Below are 17,022 nucleotides of genomic sequence, written 5' to 3' on the forward strand. Positions count from 1 at the left end.
TTCTGTTTTTGTGTCAGATCTTCAGCAATGACAGTTCTTCGTTTTATGAAAAGTAGATTCGGCCGGTTGTGAGATTGAGGAGGGGATGGGGGGGAGGGTGGGTAGGTAGGTGAAGAAAAAGAGGGAAGTTGAGCAAGAAGCTGCGCCTCACCTGTCCAGGTAAGTAACCTTCGACCCAGGCTTGGGAGGGGGCGGGGCCTGATTACACGTCACTTCCTCCCCTGGGTGGTCGCGTCACATCCGGCGACGGCGATCCGCTTTTGGTCGTCGCCAGAAATGGAGGAAAAGGATGGGAGTTGACAGAGGAGCTATTGAGAAACGAAGGCCCCGCTAACTCACTTCCCCCCCCCCCACTTCTCCCCTTCTCCCTCCCGCCGGCTGGGTATTGGGGAGTGGGGACGTCCTGCTTCGGAACTGGGATACAGCGCGGGGCTGATTGGGTTGAGAGGAAAGTGGGGGGTTGGGGGAAGGCAGTTGGTTTGAACCGGAGCCCGTCCGGCTGGCCCCGGCCGTCAGGATGAACGGTCTTTCGCTCAGCGAACTCTGCTGCCTCTTCTGCTGCCCGCCTTGCCCCAGCCGCATCGCTGCCAAGCTAGCCTTCCTGCCCCCTGAGGCCACCTACGCGGCGGTGGCTGATGAGTCCGGGAGCCGCTGGAGCCTCCGCTTCACCGAGCGGGCCGAGTGGCAGTACGGCCAGCGGGAGCTTGATTGCACCGACATCTTCCTCATCCGCACTAGCCGAGGGAATAGAATCGCCTGCATGTTCATACGATGCTCTCCGAGCGCCAGGTAACTGTTTGACAACCCCACCTCCCCACTTTTTTAAAAAAAACACGATCTGGTGCAGAAACCAGGACGCCCCCAGCCATCCATCCTAACGCCTCCACAGCACTCCCATCGGGTACCATTCCCCCGATATTGAGGATTGCCCACTTGTTTGGAGAGCTGTGATCAGTGTAGCAGATATCCACTGTATAGGCTCAATATACAGAGTGACTGTGAAAATGCAGTTCTGACTGTACGGTATGCTGGTGAAGTGATGCATAATGCACTACAAATCTGCACGTTCAGAAAAGCATTAATCTGGTATTAGATCTAGTGCAACAAAGAGCTGATAAATGTGACTGAAAAGGAGTACTATAAGAGCAGGTTACTGTAGTTAAACTGCAGGTTTTCACAAATCAACCAGCAGCGATTGCCTTTTGCTTATGCAATTTCTAACAAAGTTGTGTGGTTTAAGTGATTTAAAAGACCTTTGGGAAGTTTAATATTATTTGCACCAAAAGTACTTGGCAAGTAGTGTTCTTCTCTTCTCTTTTCCTTTTGTCTTTGCTGAAGTTGTTGATACCTTGTATAGTGTGGTTCTGTGGCCGTGAGTACGTCACCCAAATGGATGCTATTCAAAATAGTGGAAACCACTTTCCCACTCTCACTAGGGTTTTGTGACCAATTGTAATTTCTTGGTCATTGTCTTAGATGAGGTTATCTACCCCGTTACAGCCCAACGATCAAACCTGAAGTACTTCTGGTCTGTAGCTGAGTTATTCATTGTGTAAATTCCTCATGTCTCCATATGAACTCTGTGAATGTTACTACTGAAAAATTGACAATGTAAAACTTGTTCATTTTCAATCTGTCTATATTTTCTTCCATCCTCACTTCTGACAGTTGGGCCATGAGGTTCCATTAGATTGGCCCACACTAATGGGCAAAGTACTACAGTGGTATGCCTTCTTCAGGATAGCTTACCAAGAAACTCACTCACTTTTACTGCCTGCTATCACGTGCATTAGAAGAATTTACACGCTGATAACAAACCTGTTTTTCCTATGTTAGAAACATATGTTCCATGGCTAACAAGTCCTGGCAAGAAAGTTAAATCCAGAGCTTTTGGTTCAGAGGTAGGAACATCACTGCACCGCAAGACTCCCTTTCAACTTTTGGGAGTTCAGTTAAATCCATTCAAAGCAATGGCATTGAGAGGTTGTCTATATGTTGAAAATTGTTGTATGCCAATGTTGGATGATGTAATTTGTAAGAAACATTATTGCACATTTTTGTGCTTTGGTTAGAAAGTAATAAACTGCAAATTTTAGAAATTTTGCTTTCTGGGGTCTGCTGAGCAGCACATTGCTGTTGCACTTTCAGTTGGTATAAATTTCTTGATTAGGTTATATTCAATCTGTTAGATACAGTCAGCTGCAGGGGATGTCTTTTGAGCTATCAGGGTTGATTTTAAATAAATTCTAATGTATTAGAGTGGTAAACTCCTAAGGGAAGCCCCCCATCTCATGAGCAAGAAAGCGTCCTCCACTTAGCCATTCCAATGAAGCAGTAATTGCATGTTAATTGAATCAAGCCTAAACAATTCCAAGTAATTAGTCTTCTAAGAGTCATTTATATTTTTCTAAGAAATCAAATAATTACTGACATTTTAAATATAGCAAAGTGCCTGTTTTGCATTCATTTTGGTTGATTGTGAAATGCTGAATCGCAAAGTGTCGTTGACCTTGTTTCTTGGTTGTCACCAAATAACGTGTTGTCTAGTAGCTTTGGTAGGCGGCTTAGTGGTTAGCAGTACTGCCTCACAGCGCCAGGGGCCCAGGTTCAATTCCAGCCTCGGGCGACTGTCTGTGGAGTTTGCACATTCTCCCCGTGTCTGTGTAGGTTTCCTCCGGGTGCTCCATTTCCTCCCACAGTCCAAAGATGTGCAGGCTAGGTGGATTGGCCATGCTGAATTGTCCGTAATGTGCAGGGATGTTTAGGTTAGGTGGGTTAGACATGGGAAATGCAGGGGTAGGGGAATGGGTCTGGGTGGGATGCTCTTTGGAGGGGCGGTATAGACTTCTTGGGCTGAATGGTCTGTTTCCACACTGTAGGGCTTCTATGAATACTAACCAATGCTCTTCAAGTGTTTATTTCATCCTTTTATGTATAAATGCCCCATGGTGTTTTTACAGGAGACTTACCAAACAGAATTGAATATGTTTCCATAATGTTATGACAGTTAACTAAAACTATGAGCAAAACGGAAGATTTGAGAAACCTCTTGAAGAAAAGGGAGAAGTTAAGAGTTTCAATGTCAGAGTTCCAGATTTAGAGGTCCAGAAATCTGAAAGCATTGACCACTGTTAGTGAAGTGATTTAAAAACAAGGATGTTCACGAGGCCAGAATTGGAGAGCACTGTCAACTTGGGAGTTTTGTTGCTAGAGGAGTTTTATAAGGAGGAATGAAACTTTTGGAGAGATTTGAAAGCCGGTTTAAGTATTTTATATGAGGTGCAACTGTACTGGGGAAGAGTGTCGGTAATGACTACAGGGGCGACAGGTGAACAGGACTTTATGGCACAAGGCAGCAGAGTTTGAGGGAAAAATGTAAGAAATCAGCCAGGAGTGCATTGAAATTGTCAAGTCTAGAGGTAGCAGGTACGGATAAGGTTTCAATATCAGAGCTTTCCAATATTTAATCGGATGGAATTTTTCCTAATTGACTGCTTGTCTGACAAGCAGTCAAGCAGTTTAGAGACACAGTTGAGAGAAGTATTGGTGAGGTAAAGCTGCTTGTTGTCAGTGGACATAAAGAAGCTGACATCTTCACAAATGACTTTGCCAAGAGGCACCATATCAATGTGAAATAGGATACCAAGGATGGATTCTTGTTGGCACCAGAAGTAAAGTTGGAGCAGGTAGAGAAGCTATTGCAGGCAACTGTGCCTACAACTGATTAGATAAGAATGGAAGCAGGTGAGTGCAGTTTGTTCCAGCTGGATGACAATGCAGAGATGTTGAAGGATGATTCTGTCTTCTGCTTGAGCTTAACACAATTGGAATAATTTACCTTTGTCATAGTCACAGATTCATTTGTGGTTTTGGAGAGTATGGTTTCAGTATTGAGGAGGAGTCTGAATTGTATTTGAATCGATTTAAACATGAAGTTCTGAGAAAGATGGGCATGATTTGGGAACGAGATGGCCAATAGTTTCCAAGAACTGAAGGGTCAAAATAGATTTTGTTTTCTGTAGATGTGGAGGTGACACATTTGAAGATAATGGTGTTGGGGGGGGGAAAGCATAAAGGGAATACAGAAACTCTGCCCATATTGATTAACCTAGCCTGGAAGAGAAGTGGGTATTTAGCAGTACAGTGTGAATAAGGCTGAAGGCGCAGGAGGTTGTTTCCATGGATAAGGCAAGCTCTGGGAGGACAAGGGAGTTTGGAGAGGATGTAGAGAAAAATCCAAATTCAGGATTTGGATGAGGAGAGCCTTCAGAACAAGAAGTAAAGGAAACCATAGAAGCAGCTGACCAGGTGAGAGAGGTCCACGAGTCCCTCGCACCTGATGTTAGAGGAGATGACAGCAGAGACGGTTTATGAAGATGGCTTGAGGTTGAGAAAAGAAGGTTGGAGTTATCTTTGCATTCTAGAATGATCCTGAAATAATGAGCAGTTTTGGCAGTTGGAAGAAGAACCTGATTATGATTTATATAGGCCAGCCAGATCTGGAGGTGAAAACTTAAACTGGTTGTCCACTATTCAGTGCCTGGATTTCCTCTTCAAACCTTCTGTTCACACCCCCATGGGGGATTGCAGAGAGTGGAGGTCACTGTCACATGGGGGAATGGGCTGGGTGACAGTAAGAAATGGTTTTTATGGTAACTAGGGTTTCAGTAGTGATGTGGGTTGAACAGATTTGTCTTCCGTTCGCCATGACATTTCTTCAGCCATCCAAAGGCTACTCTTGGAAATTTGAAGTATAATTGATGATTTCGATGCAAGTTTTTTTTAATAATAGGAAGGAAGAATTAGGTAGAGCAGGATGTGCATGAAAGAAATTCAATTAATTGAAGTGATGGAGATTGCTAGGCCATAGAAGAGGCAAAGTCAAGGGTATTTTTTTCCTTTATCCATTCATGGGATGTGGGTGTCACTGGCCAGCTCAGCACTTATTGCCCATTCCTTGAGTCACGCAATGCTGTGTGCTTGTCACGTAGGCTAGGCCAGTCCAGGCAGTTATGGCAGATTTCCTTTCCTGAAGGTGAATCAGATGGATCTTTTTATGACAATCACAGTGGTTATATGGTTGCCATTAGATCATGGTGGGATTTGAACCCATAACCCCAGAGCATTGGCCTAGAGTTCTGTATTGCTACTCCAGTGATAATGCCATGATGTTACTGCCTCCCTGGTTGTGGAGTGGGTGTGGGGGTCATGGCGTATCTCTGAATGTGAGGGCATAATGAATTGAAGTCACCAAGAATGTAAAGTAGCTGAGTCTGGTGAGGCTGAAGGAGGTGAGTAGTGAAATTTCTTGTTCAGAACATTTTGTGATGCTTGGATAGGCAATAGAGAAGGAGCATTTTAAATGGAGGGTGAGAAGTGTAGAACAAAGTGTGCTGCTGAAAGGGGACAGAACAAGGTGTGATTTGGTGATGAGCCACATCGTGACTGCATTGTTTGAATAGGACTAATGCTGGCGGTTCGGGGAAAAGATGTTATCACTCAACCAGGTTTCTATCGCAGGCAGAATTGGCTAATGAATGCAAAGGTCTTGTTCTCCACTGAATGGGCAGTCTGGAGGGAGATGTGAAGTGGGGTTGTGATAGGGTATCCAGAGGAATAGAGGAATCCAGTGATATCACTGGAAGAAGATTGGCAAGATAGCTGGGTGTGAAGGTTAGTACGTTGGGGTAATTCGGGTTGCTACTCATAAAGAGATGGTGACTGGTACCGTGATGAACCCTATGGGGATACCACGAGAGCACAGAGAAGCTGTGGGCTGTAGAAAGGTCGGGGAGTGCAGCAGATTTGCAAGAACAGTGTTTCAGGGAGATGGAGAAATGAAAGGCCTAATGAGAGAGTGGGAGTGGAAAAAAGTGAAATGAGTTTTTTTTAAAAAAAGTGGAAGTAGAAGTGATGGACTTGGACTTAGAATGGTGACCAGAATGGATACAGGAAAAATTGTAATAATGCTCTTAGCTATATGCATGTTGATTTAGCTCTGACTACAAAATCAGGAATGTATTGGGTTGCTGTCTTCAACACTATCTGCCATTTTATTTTTTCAAAAAGTGAAATGGGCTGATTGCATTTAATTTATTTTTGAAAGGGAGCTTTTGAGTTTAACTAGTATTTGCAAGGCTAGCCCTTCAGAATACATGAGAGATCACCATCAATCAGATATTAGCACAATCTAATAGACTAGTTATCACCTCTATTTTGATTAATACTGTGTCTGTAAGTAGATAAGTATCATTTTAATTAATTGCAGTGGCTTCATTAATAGGAATAGCAATGCTTAAGAATTTTGTCTAAGTGAGCGCATGCAATCAGATTCAGAGGAGATGAGAGCCATGATAGCAATTGAAATACAAGTCTTTCGCGAATTGACAGAGGTGTTTAGCAAAATTCTGAATATATTACACTATTATTCAAACATCCTGCTATTTCTTAGGAAAATTTATTCAGTGAGAATTGACAGTTGGGTTGTATACTTATTATATTTGCAGCACTGACATCCATTCCTTGATCAGGAAATATTGATGGGGGTTAGTAGATGAGGTGGTCTTTTATTGGGCACGTAAGAGGTACAGGTGCTCAAGTTTCAACTGTGAAATGTGAAATTGCAAAATTGACTGGTTTATTGTGCAAAAAATAGATTAATACAAGGGAGTATAATTATTTTATTGGTCAAGTGAAAAACACTGCTTATTGTAGTCTTGTTTCCTGTTAGCTTATTGACATTACATTTATAATGAAGATTTGCTGGTGCATATTCATGCCTGAGGAATTATTTATGGCGGATTATTTATGGAGATTTTTTTATTGCGTATGGTATACAGCATATGCAACACTTACTTTTCACAATCAAAAATAACCTGTGTAATCCCAAGTGGGGCTCCCAAACTGCAATTCTTTAGAAAATATTGATCTCCCCACGATATAGGAATGTTATTTTAATATTCATGTTCTCATCAGTCACTTGTTTAATCTAAAGTTTTTTTCGATTTAAGATTTTTCTAAAAATGTGTCTGAGTAGTTCAGGGAAGAAATGCAGAATGTGATATGCTGTGGAATTTGTGATACCAAAATGTTTTAATGTGTTTCTTATCAGTGCATTTATGTGGCCTTTTAAGCCATTATATCTGTGCTTTGAATTTAAAAGTACAACATTGTTGCAACAACGCAACCAGTTTTATTTTGGTAGCAGCTGTTGAGGCAACAATGTTAGCTAGGATGCTCCTTTGGCAAATTATTAATGTTGAAGGACTAGAAGAAACAAGTGTACAGCAACATTGTATTATGTGCTGTCTTACCAGAGAATATAACATCAGAAATAAGAGGAAGAGATGGTGTTTTGGCCCCTCAAGCCTATTCTACCATTCAACCAGATTCCGTCATACTTGATCAGCCGAGGCCTCAGCTCCCCTTTTGAGCCGACTCATCATAGCCCTCAGAAATTGACTTCTGAAAAATACCAGAATGTCATGGTTGAGGTTCCAGCACACCCACTCATGTTTGGCTCTCAGAAGATTAACAGATGCTTTATACACTGTATTAACTACACCTTGTCACTGGTGTTTGGATGGCCTGTGTCCAATTTGAGATCATGTTGGTGCTCTGCTTCTAATGGCAACTCTGAAATCTGGCTTCTACTTTTTTAACATGATGCTTAGAATCATAACTCATGGAAGTTAACCAAGAACAAGACTCTGCAAAGGAACTATACAAACAGATGTGTGAAAGTCTCCCTAAACATGCTAGAGATGCTTCACAGCCAGTATAAACAGCATTTTGACCAATCTGTCCAATTTACCAGACAAAATAGTTTGTTACAAAGCTGCACAGTTAAGAACATTGCATTAATTGTATTTAAATTAGTTGAGATATGTCAGTAATATTTACTTATCCAGTAAATCTCTGCACGATATAATTCTTAAAAAGCAGAAGTTTGCTTATTTCAGTTTTGGAGTCATTCCGTTTGATTCACCATCCTCAAACAAAACATTGTTGAGCTGGGGGTTCCACTTTTACTGATTGTCTTTTGATGCGTCCGCCAAGTGATTGTTTGCATATGAACTTCTGTGGTATGCTGACTGTTCCCAGCTGTTTCCCAATGCTAGTGTACATTTATAGCAGGTATTACTGAATTGTGAACATCAGATAATTTGAAATTCAAAGTTTTTGCATGAAGTTCCAAATTAGGATGCTATAATTAAGTAGTATGTTTTAAATAGGCATGAAATGGCCTCTATTTCTTTGGTTTTGACTTCTTAATACAGCTAATCCATATTCTTTATCTGCCAACAGAAGGGGATGTTGAGAAGTCTGATCACCACTAATTTTCAGTAGTTTCCTATATATTGTGGCAGATTATTAAGTGTATTTAAATGTAGTATTAAATCTGTAATCATGGAAGAATTTGAAATTACTTTGCAGAGATTCAAGTTGAAGAAAATGATTCTGTTCGTATAGCAGTGCATTCTCTTACCTTGCTATGAGACCACAGGCAATGATGGAAGTGTCACACTTAGTAGTATCAGAGTTCCTTGCTCATACACTGTCCAAAGTTGGATCAGTGCAATTTCATAATGCATAATAAACATATCAACATTAATTCTGTGCAAAAAGATTTTGTTTATTTTAGTCAATGTACTCGTTACCAGTAGCCCAAAAAAAGTTTGAACAAACTGTTTTGATATGACTCATTTCTTTTGTTCTAGTGAGCTGCAAAATTTTTACATTGTAAAAAAAATTACGCGCTCTGTTTCCATTCCTAATGGTTTCTGAGCATCACTGGAGTTTAGCACTGCCTGATTTGTGCAAAAGTATGTGTTGTTTTAAAATAGCTTTGCAGCAGAGTAGAAAATTGGTAAGATGATCTAAGTCTCCATAGTTAAGGAGGCATACACTTGGATTAGAGATAGAAAACCTTTTCTCAACTAAGTTGATTTCTGTGATGAGCTCCCTGCCAGCAAGTTGGGCCTTACACACGTTGGTGTTTAGAATAAGAGGTGCTCTTAATTAAGCATGTATGGTCCTGTTTAATCCTGTCAGCATCTATTTGATCAAAGTATCTATTTGTGGGAGTCTAGAACTAGGGATACTGTTTAAAAATAGAGCCTCCGATTTAAGACAAATGAGAATTTTGAGTTGTTAATATTTGAAATTCTGTGTCTGTCTTGTGAAAGCTTAACTGCTTGAATGCCTGCCTCTGAGTCTTCAATGTCTGCATTGTATTAGAAGGCATCCCTGTCCTTGACATCATCTATTTGGGATATTTGTCTGTCGGTACTATCTTTTTTAACTAGAGTTAAGCTTTTCTGATTTTATTTTGCAAGATTGTTTCAGATGTTTCCTTACATGAATTCCAGTATCTTATTACATTAAGACAGAGTAACTGAAATATGGAATTCAAGCCTGTTCACGAATGTGCCATCGATTTAAAAGTAACTGCTGTATATTAGGGGCAATTTGTATGGTGCAGAGTTATTTTGATGAGTTTTCGTCATGTATCGTGTTGCTGAAATTACAAAGAGGGAACTGCTGATACTGTGGATTTAGGAGCGGATTGAGACTTTATGAATTTTGTAGTTGGGTATGATCGGGGGCTCCCAGATTATTGTGTTCCTGTGTTGTCGTTCCTCTGTGGCATTGTTTACTAGTTAGGGTGTGAGCGTGGAACATTTTCCATCGCCATCTTCTGCAGTGAAAAGAGAGGAAATGTAGTTGGAATTACTGAAATTCTTGCATCCTCCTTGGGGTACTGTTCTGAAGGCCATAATGAAGAGACATTGCCCTCATTATAAATCTTTGACAGATTTAACCTGACAGATATTGTTTGTCATGTGCTTTTAATCTTTTCATGTCCTTTTTGAGTTCTGAGCTCTTTAATTCTTTTTCCCTTTGGTGCTTGACAAATGTAGTAATTACTGGTTTCTACCCGAGCAAATTCCTGTAAATAAATGTTGTTTTTAGGAACTATGAATCGCTGAATACATGCAGTATGTCTTAGCAGCAAGCAGTTATATTTTTAGAGATACTAAGACATCTTTCAGTTCTCAGCAGTATGCAGCAGGGTGATAGGCAGGTGGTTGCTTGAACGGTCAGTTTCAATTTCTATGCTTCTAGTAAGATAGTGATAATGTGAAACCCCTGATATTAATCAGAGTGACTTAGCCTTTCAAGTTTACTGTGTACCTGCTGTCTCCTGTTTTGTGATTAGAACAGTATGGATCTGTTTGACTGAGTTTTGCCAGTATGCGTTCTCCTCTGTCCTAACTCCTGTCAGTGCTTAGTCAAAGATTTAATTGGTGCTCGGTCCTGGAGATCATCTCCACATCAGGAAGCTGTAGCTATGGTAACTACATGGACAGTTTCAGGTTGCTGTGAGACTAAGTACACCCCCTCATTTACCCCTCCCCCCCCAACTTGATGACTCAGCCCTTTAATTAACAAAACCACCCTCATAACTTGTACCTACGCAGTACCCAGTGCTTTCGTTCTTGGAGCAATACAAATGAATGCACAAGGAAAATGCAGTTCCATGATTAATAGGAGTGCAAGCATCAAATTATACTGTCCTGCCACTTAAACGAGTGAGTCATCACTTGGTGATGAGTGTGTGTAATGGAATTGCTAGAATGTCACAACAACCTGCAAAGCCCATAATGCTTCGGTAGTGACATGATGTAGATCTCTAAACTTGTCTTGGTCATTTTCTAACTCACTGTGGACTACATTGAAACAATTTTTTTTGTTTGTGCTCTTCTGAGATATTGACTTTGTTGAGTGGAATTCCATGGGTATGCGAAGCTCTCCAATAACTTATTTGGTAACTATTCTGACAAAGCTGTACATCGCACATCAGTAAGTTGGTCAAGTAGGGAGTATCTTGCAGCTCATCCCAATCCTGTTCCTGCTTGATGTCCCCATACATTCTTCCTCCAGCCAGGATAACACTTAGTCTTGTGTGCAAAAGTGGGTAACCCTACTGTTTTTTTTCTCCTCCTAGCAGGTGACATTGTGTATGGACAGCACACCCGCTGTCCCAACTGAAACCCCCGAACTCATCTCAGATCATGATCCAACCTAGGACTAGCAGCTATGTCTTAGTGACACAGTGTATGGTGTTTTCACCTACTCGGTTACTATTCATAAAACTGGATGCAGCATGTACACAGTAAGAGTGAAGGGTTAAGATGATCCTCTGGTTATTCTCAGGAAAGGGCTTCACCTTTTTGTCACTATTTCCTGGAAGTAAACAATTAAAACTGGTCATTTTAAACAGGCACTTCCTCTGGACGCTGAGCATTGCAGGGGGATCATCTTCTGTAGTAGAATGTCGAGTGAAGTTTGTTTTGCAACTTGTTTCTGTCTTCTATTACCCACCTCCACAGTTACAGTAGGTATACAGTGCCCGCCTTTGTGAATACTGAATCTACCAGCAAATTGGTCTATAGACAGCCCCAGTGGTGCCGTAATGTGATTTTTGCAGATTCACTTAAAATTTGATTTTACAATTTCTGAACAGTATCTCTTTATTGATTATTGTTAACAGATTTCTGGTAGATTGTAAAATATTTGTTACTAAGAATGTCACATTGAGACTGCAGGACTTTCTACTGGAAAGGAGTGAAGGGCCAGAGGTCATGGTTCACATTGGTAACAATAACTTGAGTTGGGAGGATGATATAGTCCTGCAGTCGGAATTTGGAGCAAAACAGAAAATTAGGCAGCACAACCTCAATATAATAATCTCCAAATTTCGCCTAGGGCCATGCATTCGTCCGTACAGAAGTCAAAGAATAAGCTAGATGAATGCATGTGTGGGGTAATGCAGGAGGGAGGGCTTTAGATTCCTCAGACACTGGAACTGTCTCTGCGAAAAATGGCAACTGTAGAAGCCAGATATGCACCTGAATGGAGCTAGGACTAAGCTCCTTGCTAGGTTTTGCTGATGCTATTGGGAGGACTTTAAAGTAATTTGGCAGGGATTGGGAATTGAGAGGGGTGTCTCAGATGTGTAGCAATAGAATAGAGAATCAAAGTCAGGTAAATTGGAAGAAGAAAAACTGTACTGAAGTCTTAGAGATAGTGTGCATGTATATGAGTACAGTAAACAAGATTTGAGTTTCAAGTGAAGATTGTATGTGAAAATAAGTTGTGGCAATAACAGAGACATAGCTCAAAGCAGGGCAGGACTGTGTATTAAATGTTCCTGGGTACTAAATTTTTCAGAAAGGGAGTGGTAGTAGTATTGGTTAGGGAAAGTGTTGCAATGCTGGAACAAAAACAAAGTTGCTGGAAAAGCTCAGCAGGTCTGGCAGCATCTGTGAAGCAAATAAAACAAAGTCACCCTTCCTCAGAAGGGTCCGGTTTTGAGAAAAAGTTGCTGGACCCGAAATGTTAACTTTGTTTATTCTCTTCACAGATGCCACCAGACCCACTGAGCTTTTCCAGCAACTTTCTTTTTGTTCCTGATTTACAGCATCCGCAGTTCTTTTGGTTTTTATATTGCAATGCTGGAGAAAGAGGACATTCCAGAGTATTCAGGGACAGAATCAAAGAGGATTCCATTATCTTATTGATGTAGTTCAGTACAGACTACGACGTAGTGGGAATTATGTAGAGGAACAAACCTGCATGAAAATTACATTGTTGAGTAAAAATCAAATACTGGGGATGCTGGAAATCGGAAACAACCTTGTAAAATGCTTGTGAATCTCAGTAGGTCTGGCAGCGTCTGTGGAGAGTTAGTGTTCTGAGCCAGGTATGACTTCTTCAGAACTGAATAGAGTAGTTTTGCGTTCTTTATGCTAACATTGGCCCAGTCTACATTTGGGTTAGGATGGAGAGGGGAAAACGTTCCTAGATTACATGGAGAAAAATTTTCTGCAGCAGTTTCTGTCCAGTTCAACAAGAAAGGATGCATAGTTGGACTGGTTCTTGGAAATAAAGTGGACCAAGTAGATCAAATGTCAGTGTGGCGACTGTGGTCATTGTATCGTAAAGTTTAGGACACTGGTAGAAAAGATCAATAGCAATCCAGGGGAGGAATTAGTAACTGGCAAAGAGCTGACTCCAATGGGACAAGAACCTAGCTGGACACTGGAACAAAAGCTTGGCAGCAAAAACTAACTGACCACTGGGCCATCTTCAAAGAGGGGATAGTTTGTGTACAGTAAGAAAAAGTGAGGGTACACAATCCAAAAATATTTTAAGAATAATCCCAGTAATTACAAACCAGTTGTTTGACTGTAGTGGTGGGGAAGCATCAAGGAACATTTGGGACAGAATTTGTAGGCAAATGAAAAAAGTTGGGTTGGTAAGGGAGAGCCAGAATGGATTTCTACAGGGGGAAAATTATATGCTGTCAAAATGTGACAGGGTTGATGTGGGTGATAATATTGATGTAATGTACATGGTTTTCAAACAGGCATTCAGTACAGCGGCACTCAACACACTTGAGAAAAGTTACACCTGTTGGAATAAAAAGGACAGTAGCAACATGGATACAAAAGTGGCTGGATAGTAGGAAACAGACTAGTAGTCAACAGGTACTTTTTGAGCTGGAGGAAGGTTTGTAGAGGAGTTTCCCAAGGACTGTTGAGAGAGAAGAACAGATGCACCCAGTTTCTCCAGAACTTTGCAGATGCTGGCCTCTGGAATTCCTTGGCATGTCTCTGTTTGGCTTGTGCTGTTATGGATGTGTTGTCCCAGTTGAATTCGTGTCCTCCTTTGTCCCGTGTGTATTGAGACCAGTGAGAGTTGGTCGTGTCTCTTGGTAGCTAGTTGGAGTTCGTGTATCCTTATTGTCAGTTTTCTTCCAATTTTGCCTATGTAATGTTTCTCACAGTCCTTGCATGGTATTTTGTATATTACATTAATTTTATTCGTTGTGGGTATGGGATCCTTTACATTTGTCAGCTGTCGCAGGGTAGTTGTTGGTTTGTGGGCTATCCTGATGCCTAGGGTTCTGAGTGGTCTAGTGGTCATCTCTGATATGTCTCTGATGTATGGTAGGGTAACTATTGTGACTGGCTGTATTGTGTTGTTTTGTTGTGGTCTGTTATGGAGGTAACAGCAGATTGCGCTTTTCGGGTATCCATTCCTTTTTAAAACTTCATATAAGTTTTCTTGTTCTGCTTTGTGCAGTTCCAGGTTGCAATGGCTCGGCGAGCAAGTTGACTGTGTACATGTTACAAGGTTGAACATCCCACATTGTCTGGGAATTTTTCATATATGCATTGTGCATGTATAGGGCTGCATATTTTGATATAGCTGAAGTTAGCAGTCAAATCCTGGAATTCCCTTCTCAGCACCACGGGAATCCCAACATGCAAGGACTGTAACTGTTCAAGAAGGCAACTCCCTACCACTTTGTCATGGGAAATTAGGGATAGGGAATAAATGCTGGCCTAACCATTAACACACACCCCATGAATTAAAAGAACAGCAACATGTGAATTTTATTTTTATATTAAAATCTTTTTAAAAAATGATCTTTAATGAGTTTTGGCATGCCTATGTTGGGAAGTTAATAGCTTTCTGTTTTTGGGTCCACTGAATTGTAAAATGAAGTTTTAAGATTGTAAATTCAGTTGTTGCAAATTTGCTTTGTGCCTGTGGAACATTTTTAAAACCACGAGTTATTACTTTTGGGTTAGGTCTGTTGGTGGAAATGATTTAATGGTAGAATTATTAACCACATATAATGTGTTTACTAATAAACCAAACATTTGCAGCTCATTAATGATCGATGTAAGACTAACTGACTTTTACTTTGCTGTAGTAAAAGGTTCTCTGCGCTTGTGAAATCTGTTCAAACCAAATGGATACTCATCTAGCTGCCTTTCAAACAGCTCACAACTTGATTACTGCATGCCTATACAATCTATTTGAAACTCAAAAACATTGTACAGGGGTTCTGCTATAATGCGTGTTCTGGCAACACAAATTGACAATAAAGCGATTGTCAAATAGGGGAACGCTAGTTCTAAAATGCGAACTTGTGTTGGCTATAATGCAATTCCATCGAGTAGGCATCTTGCTGTCAGGAGCCCTTTCCTAATGATACCTACAGTGTACTTGTGTCATGCTGCGATTCTGAGTCCCAGAGAAATTCTCCCTGTCAGCCTTCATTAAAACTGAAAAGTAAGAAGCCAGCAGGTCTAGTATCAAGAAAAGTAGGGTGTAGGGGAGAGTGAAAAACAGGAGATCTAACTCGAAAGGAAACACTAAGGCACAGGACCTGGGTGCAGCAGGAGGCTCCAGCAGCCTATTTAAGTAATTAGTCAGATCTAATGTTTCAACTTGATTTTCCCACCTTTGCTCCAGATCCCTCGATACCATTTAAGTGTGGTGATAAGATCGCTGAAGGAGTCTGAGTTGCTATGGCAACATACACATGTATATGTCGCAGTCTGAAACTGTGGATAGTGGAGTAGAGTCTGCAATGTTCTTTTAGTCATACGGCTGACCAGGAATCTCTCCCAATCTTACAGTCCACTACTGGCAGTGTCGAAAGAATTTGCCGATTGAGTATTAATCTTTTTAGTCACATTTTAAAGGCATCTTCCCTGGCCATTGAATTCTGAGGCAGGACTTGAACCTAGGTCTTTTTTTACAAAGGCTAACACCTTTCACAACCTTACAGCTTGACAGCCACTTTTGAAGTGCATCATTGTAGAAAATACAGCAGCTAATTTTCACACAACACTCTCCCAAAAGCAACAATGTGATAATGAGCAGGCGATCTGTCATTGAGTTGCTGACTAAGGGATAAGTAATGAGCAGGACACCTGGGTAACTGTCCTGGACCTTTAGGAAATAGTGAGGACAGTTGTTAGTCTGAGAAGGAGCTGCAAAGCGGTTGTCACAGTCAGACAAACCTGTCTGAACAGCTGCTGACAGTAGTGCTATCCTTTGTTTATGCTCTTTTGATGGTCTGTACCTAACCCCACTTTTCCCATAGGCCCGGTTATTTATATAGCATGATTTTCTATAACACGATGTTGCGCTGGAAAGCAACTATAAAGTTATAGCAGAACCCCCGTATAGGTGGACACAGTCACATTTTGACTTTCTAAAGCCTATTCACCATCCACAAGAGACATAAGTAGTGTGATGGAATACTCTCCACTTACTTGAATGAGTGCAGCGCCAACATCACTTGAAGTTTATCACTATACCGAACAAAGCAGCCTATTTGGTTGGTTCTGCATTCATCGCCTTCAACATTCACTGCAAACTCAGTGGTAGTACTATATTACCTACAAGATGCATTACGTCAACTTATCAAGGCTTGTTGGCAAAACCTTCCAAACCTGGGACCAAAACTACCTAGAAGGAGAAGGACATCTAATGCATGGGAACGCACGAACACCTGCAAGTTTTTCCAAGTCACAACTCCTCACTCTGAACTGTATTGCCTTTCCTTTCGTGTCAAACTGGGCCAAAAATATGGAACACACTCCAACAATATTTTGGATGTTTCTGTATCAAATGAATTGCAGTGGTTCAAGAAAAGTTTTATGTATGTAATAAATGCTCTGTGTTGCCCACATCCCATGAATTAATAAAATAACTTGACTATCCTTGATAGGTTTGTCCTCATGCTTTCAATGTCAAGCTATTCAAACCGAACTCTCCTCTTTGCTTTCTCCAACAATTTAAGCAATGGCAAGAAAGAAACACAAATTGCAGGTTTGTGACTTTAAAATTTTTATCCGTATTTATAAAAATGTCCATACACATTGCATACAAATATGCACAGGATGTGACCTGTGTATTGTGTGGGGAAGGAACATGTCAGAAGCACAGTTCTGGCACTGATCTGGATCATAGACATCAATGAGATGTTTTCTTTTGGCTCCTTCTGATTCTTTGCTAAACTCACAAGGTTGTGGATTCTCAAGCTTTCTTTTACTATTTGAGGACTCCCCTTTCAGAAGGTGTTTTCCCCCCCCCCCCCCCCTTCCCTTTCGATGGGGAACTTGCGGAGATGATAACCTAGAGAAAGGA

General features: G+C 41.0%; 1 protein-coding gene across 2 annotated transcripts in view; it reads left to right on the forward strand.

The window, feature by feature from the left end:
* The first annotated feature begins 215 nt into the window (after nt 1-215).
* LOC109935169 (alpha/beta hydrolase domain-containing protein 17B-like) overlaps nt 216-17,022 on the forward strand; it is a 68,449-nt gene continuing 51,642 nt past the window's right edge. The window contains exon 1 of one of the 2 annotated variants that reach the window (XM_048614325.1): nt 216-789. In XM_048614325.1, coding sequence (XP_048470282.1) covers nt 518-789 — 272 coding nt within the window. In that variant the 5' untranslated portion in view covers nt 216-517. The remainder of the gene's footprint in view (nt 790-17,022) is intronic. The other variant, XM_020533840.2, reaches the window with a different exon arrangement.

Source organism: Rhincodon typus, chromosome 29 (assembly GCF_021869965.1).
Source record: "Rhincodon typus isolate 14 chromosome 29, sRhiTyp1.1, whole genome shotgun sequence".
NCBI lineage: Eukaryota > Metazoa > Chordata > Chondrichthyes > Orectolobiformes > Rhincodontidae > Rhincodon > Rhincodon typus.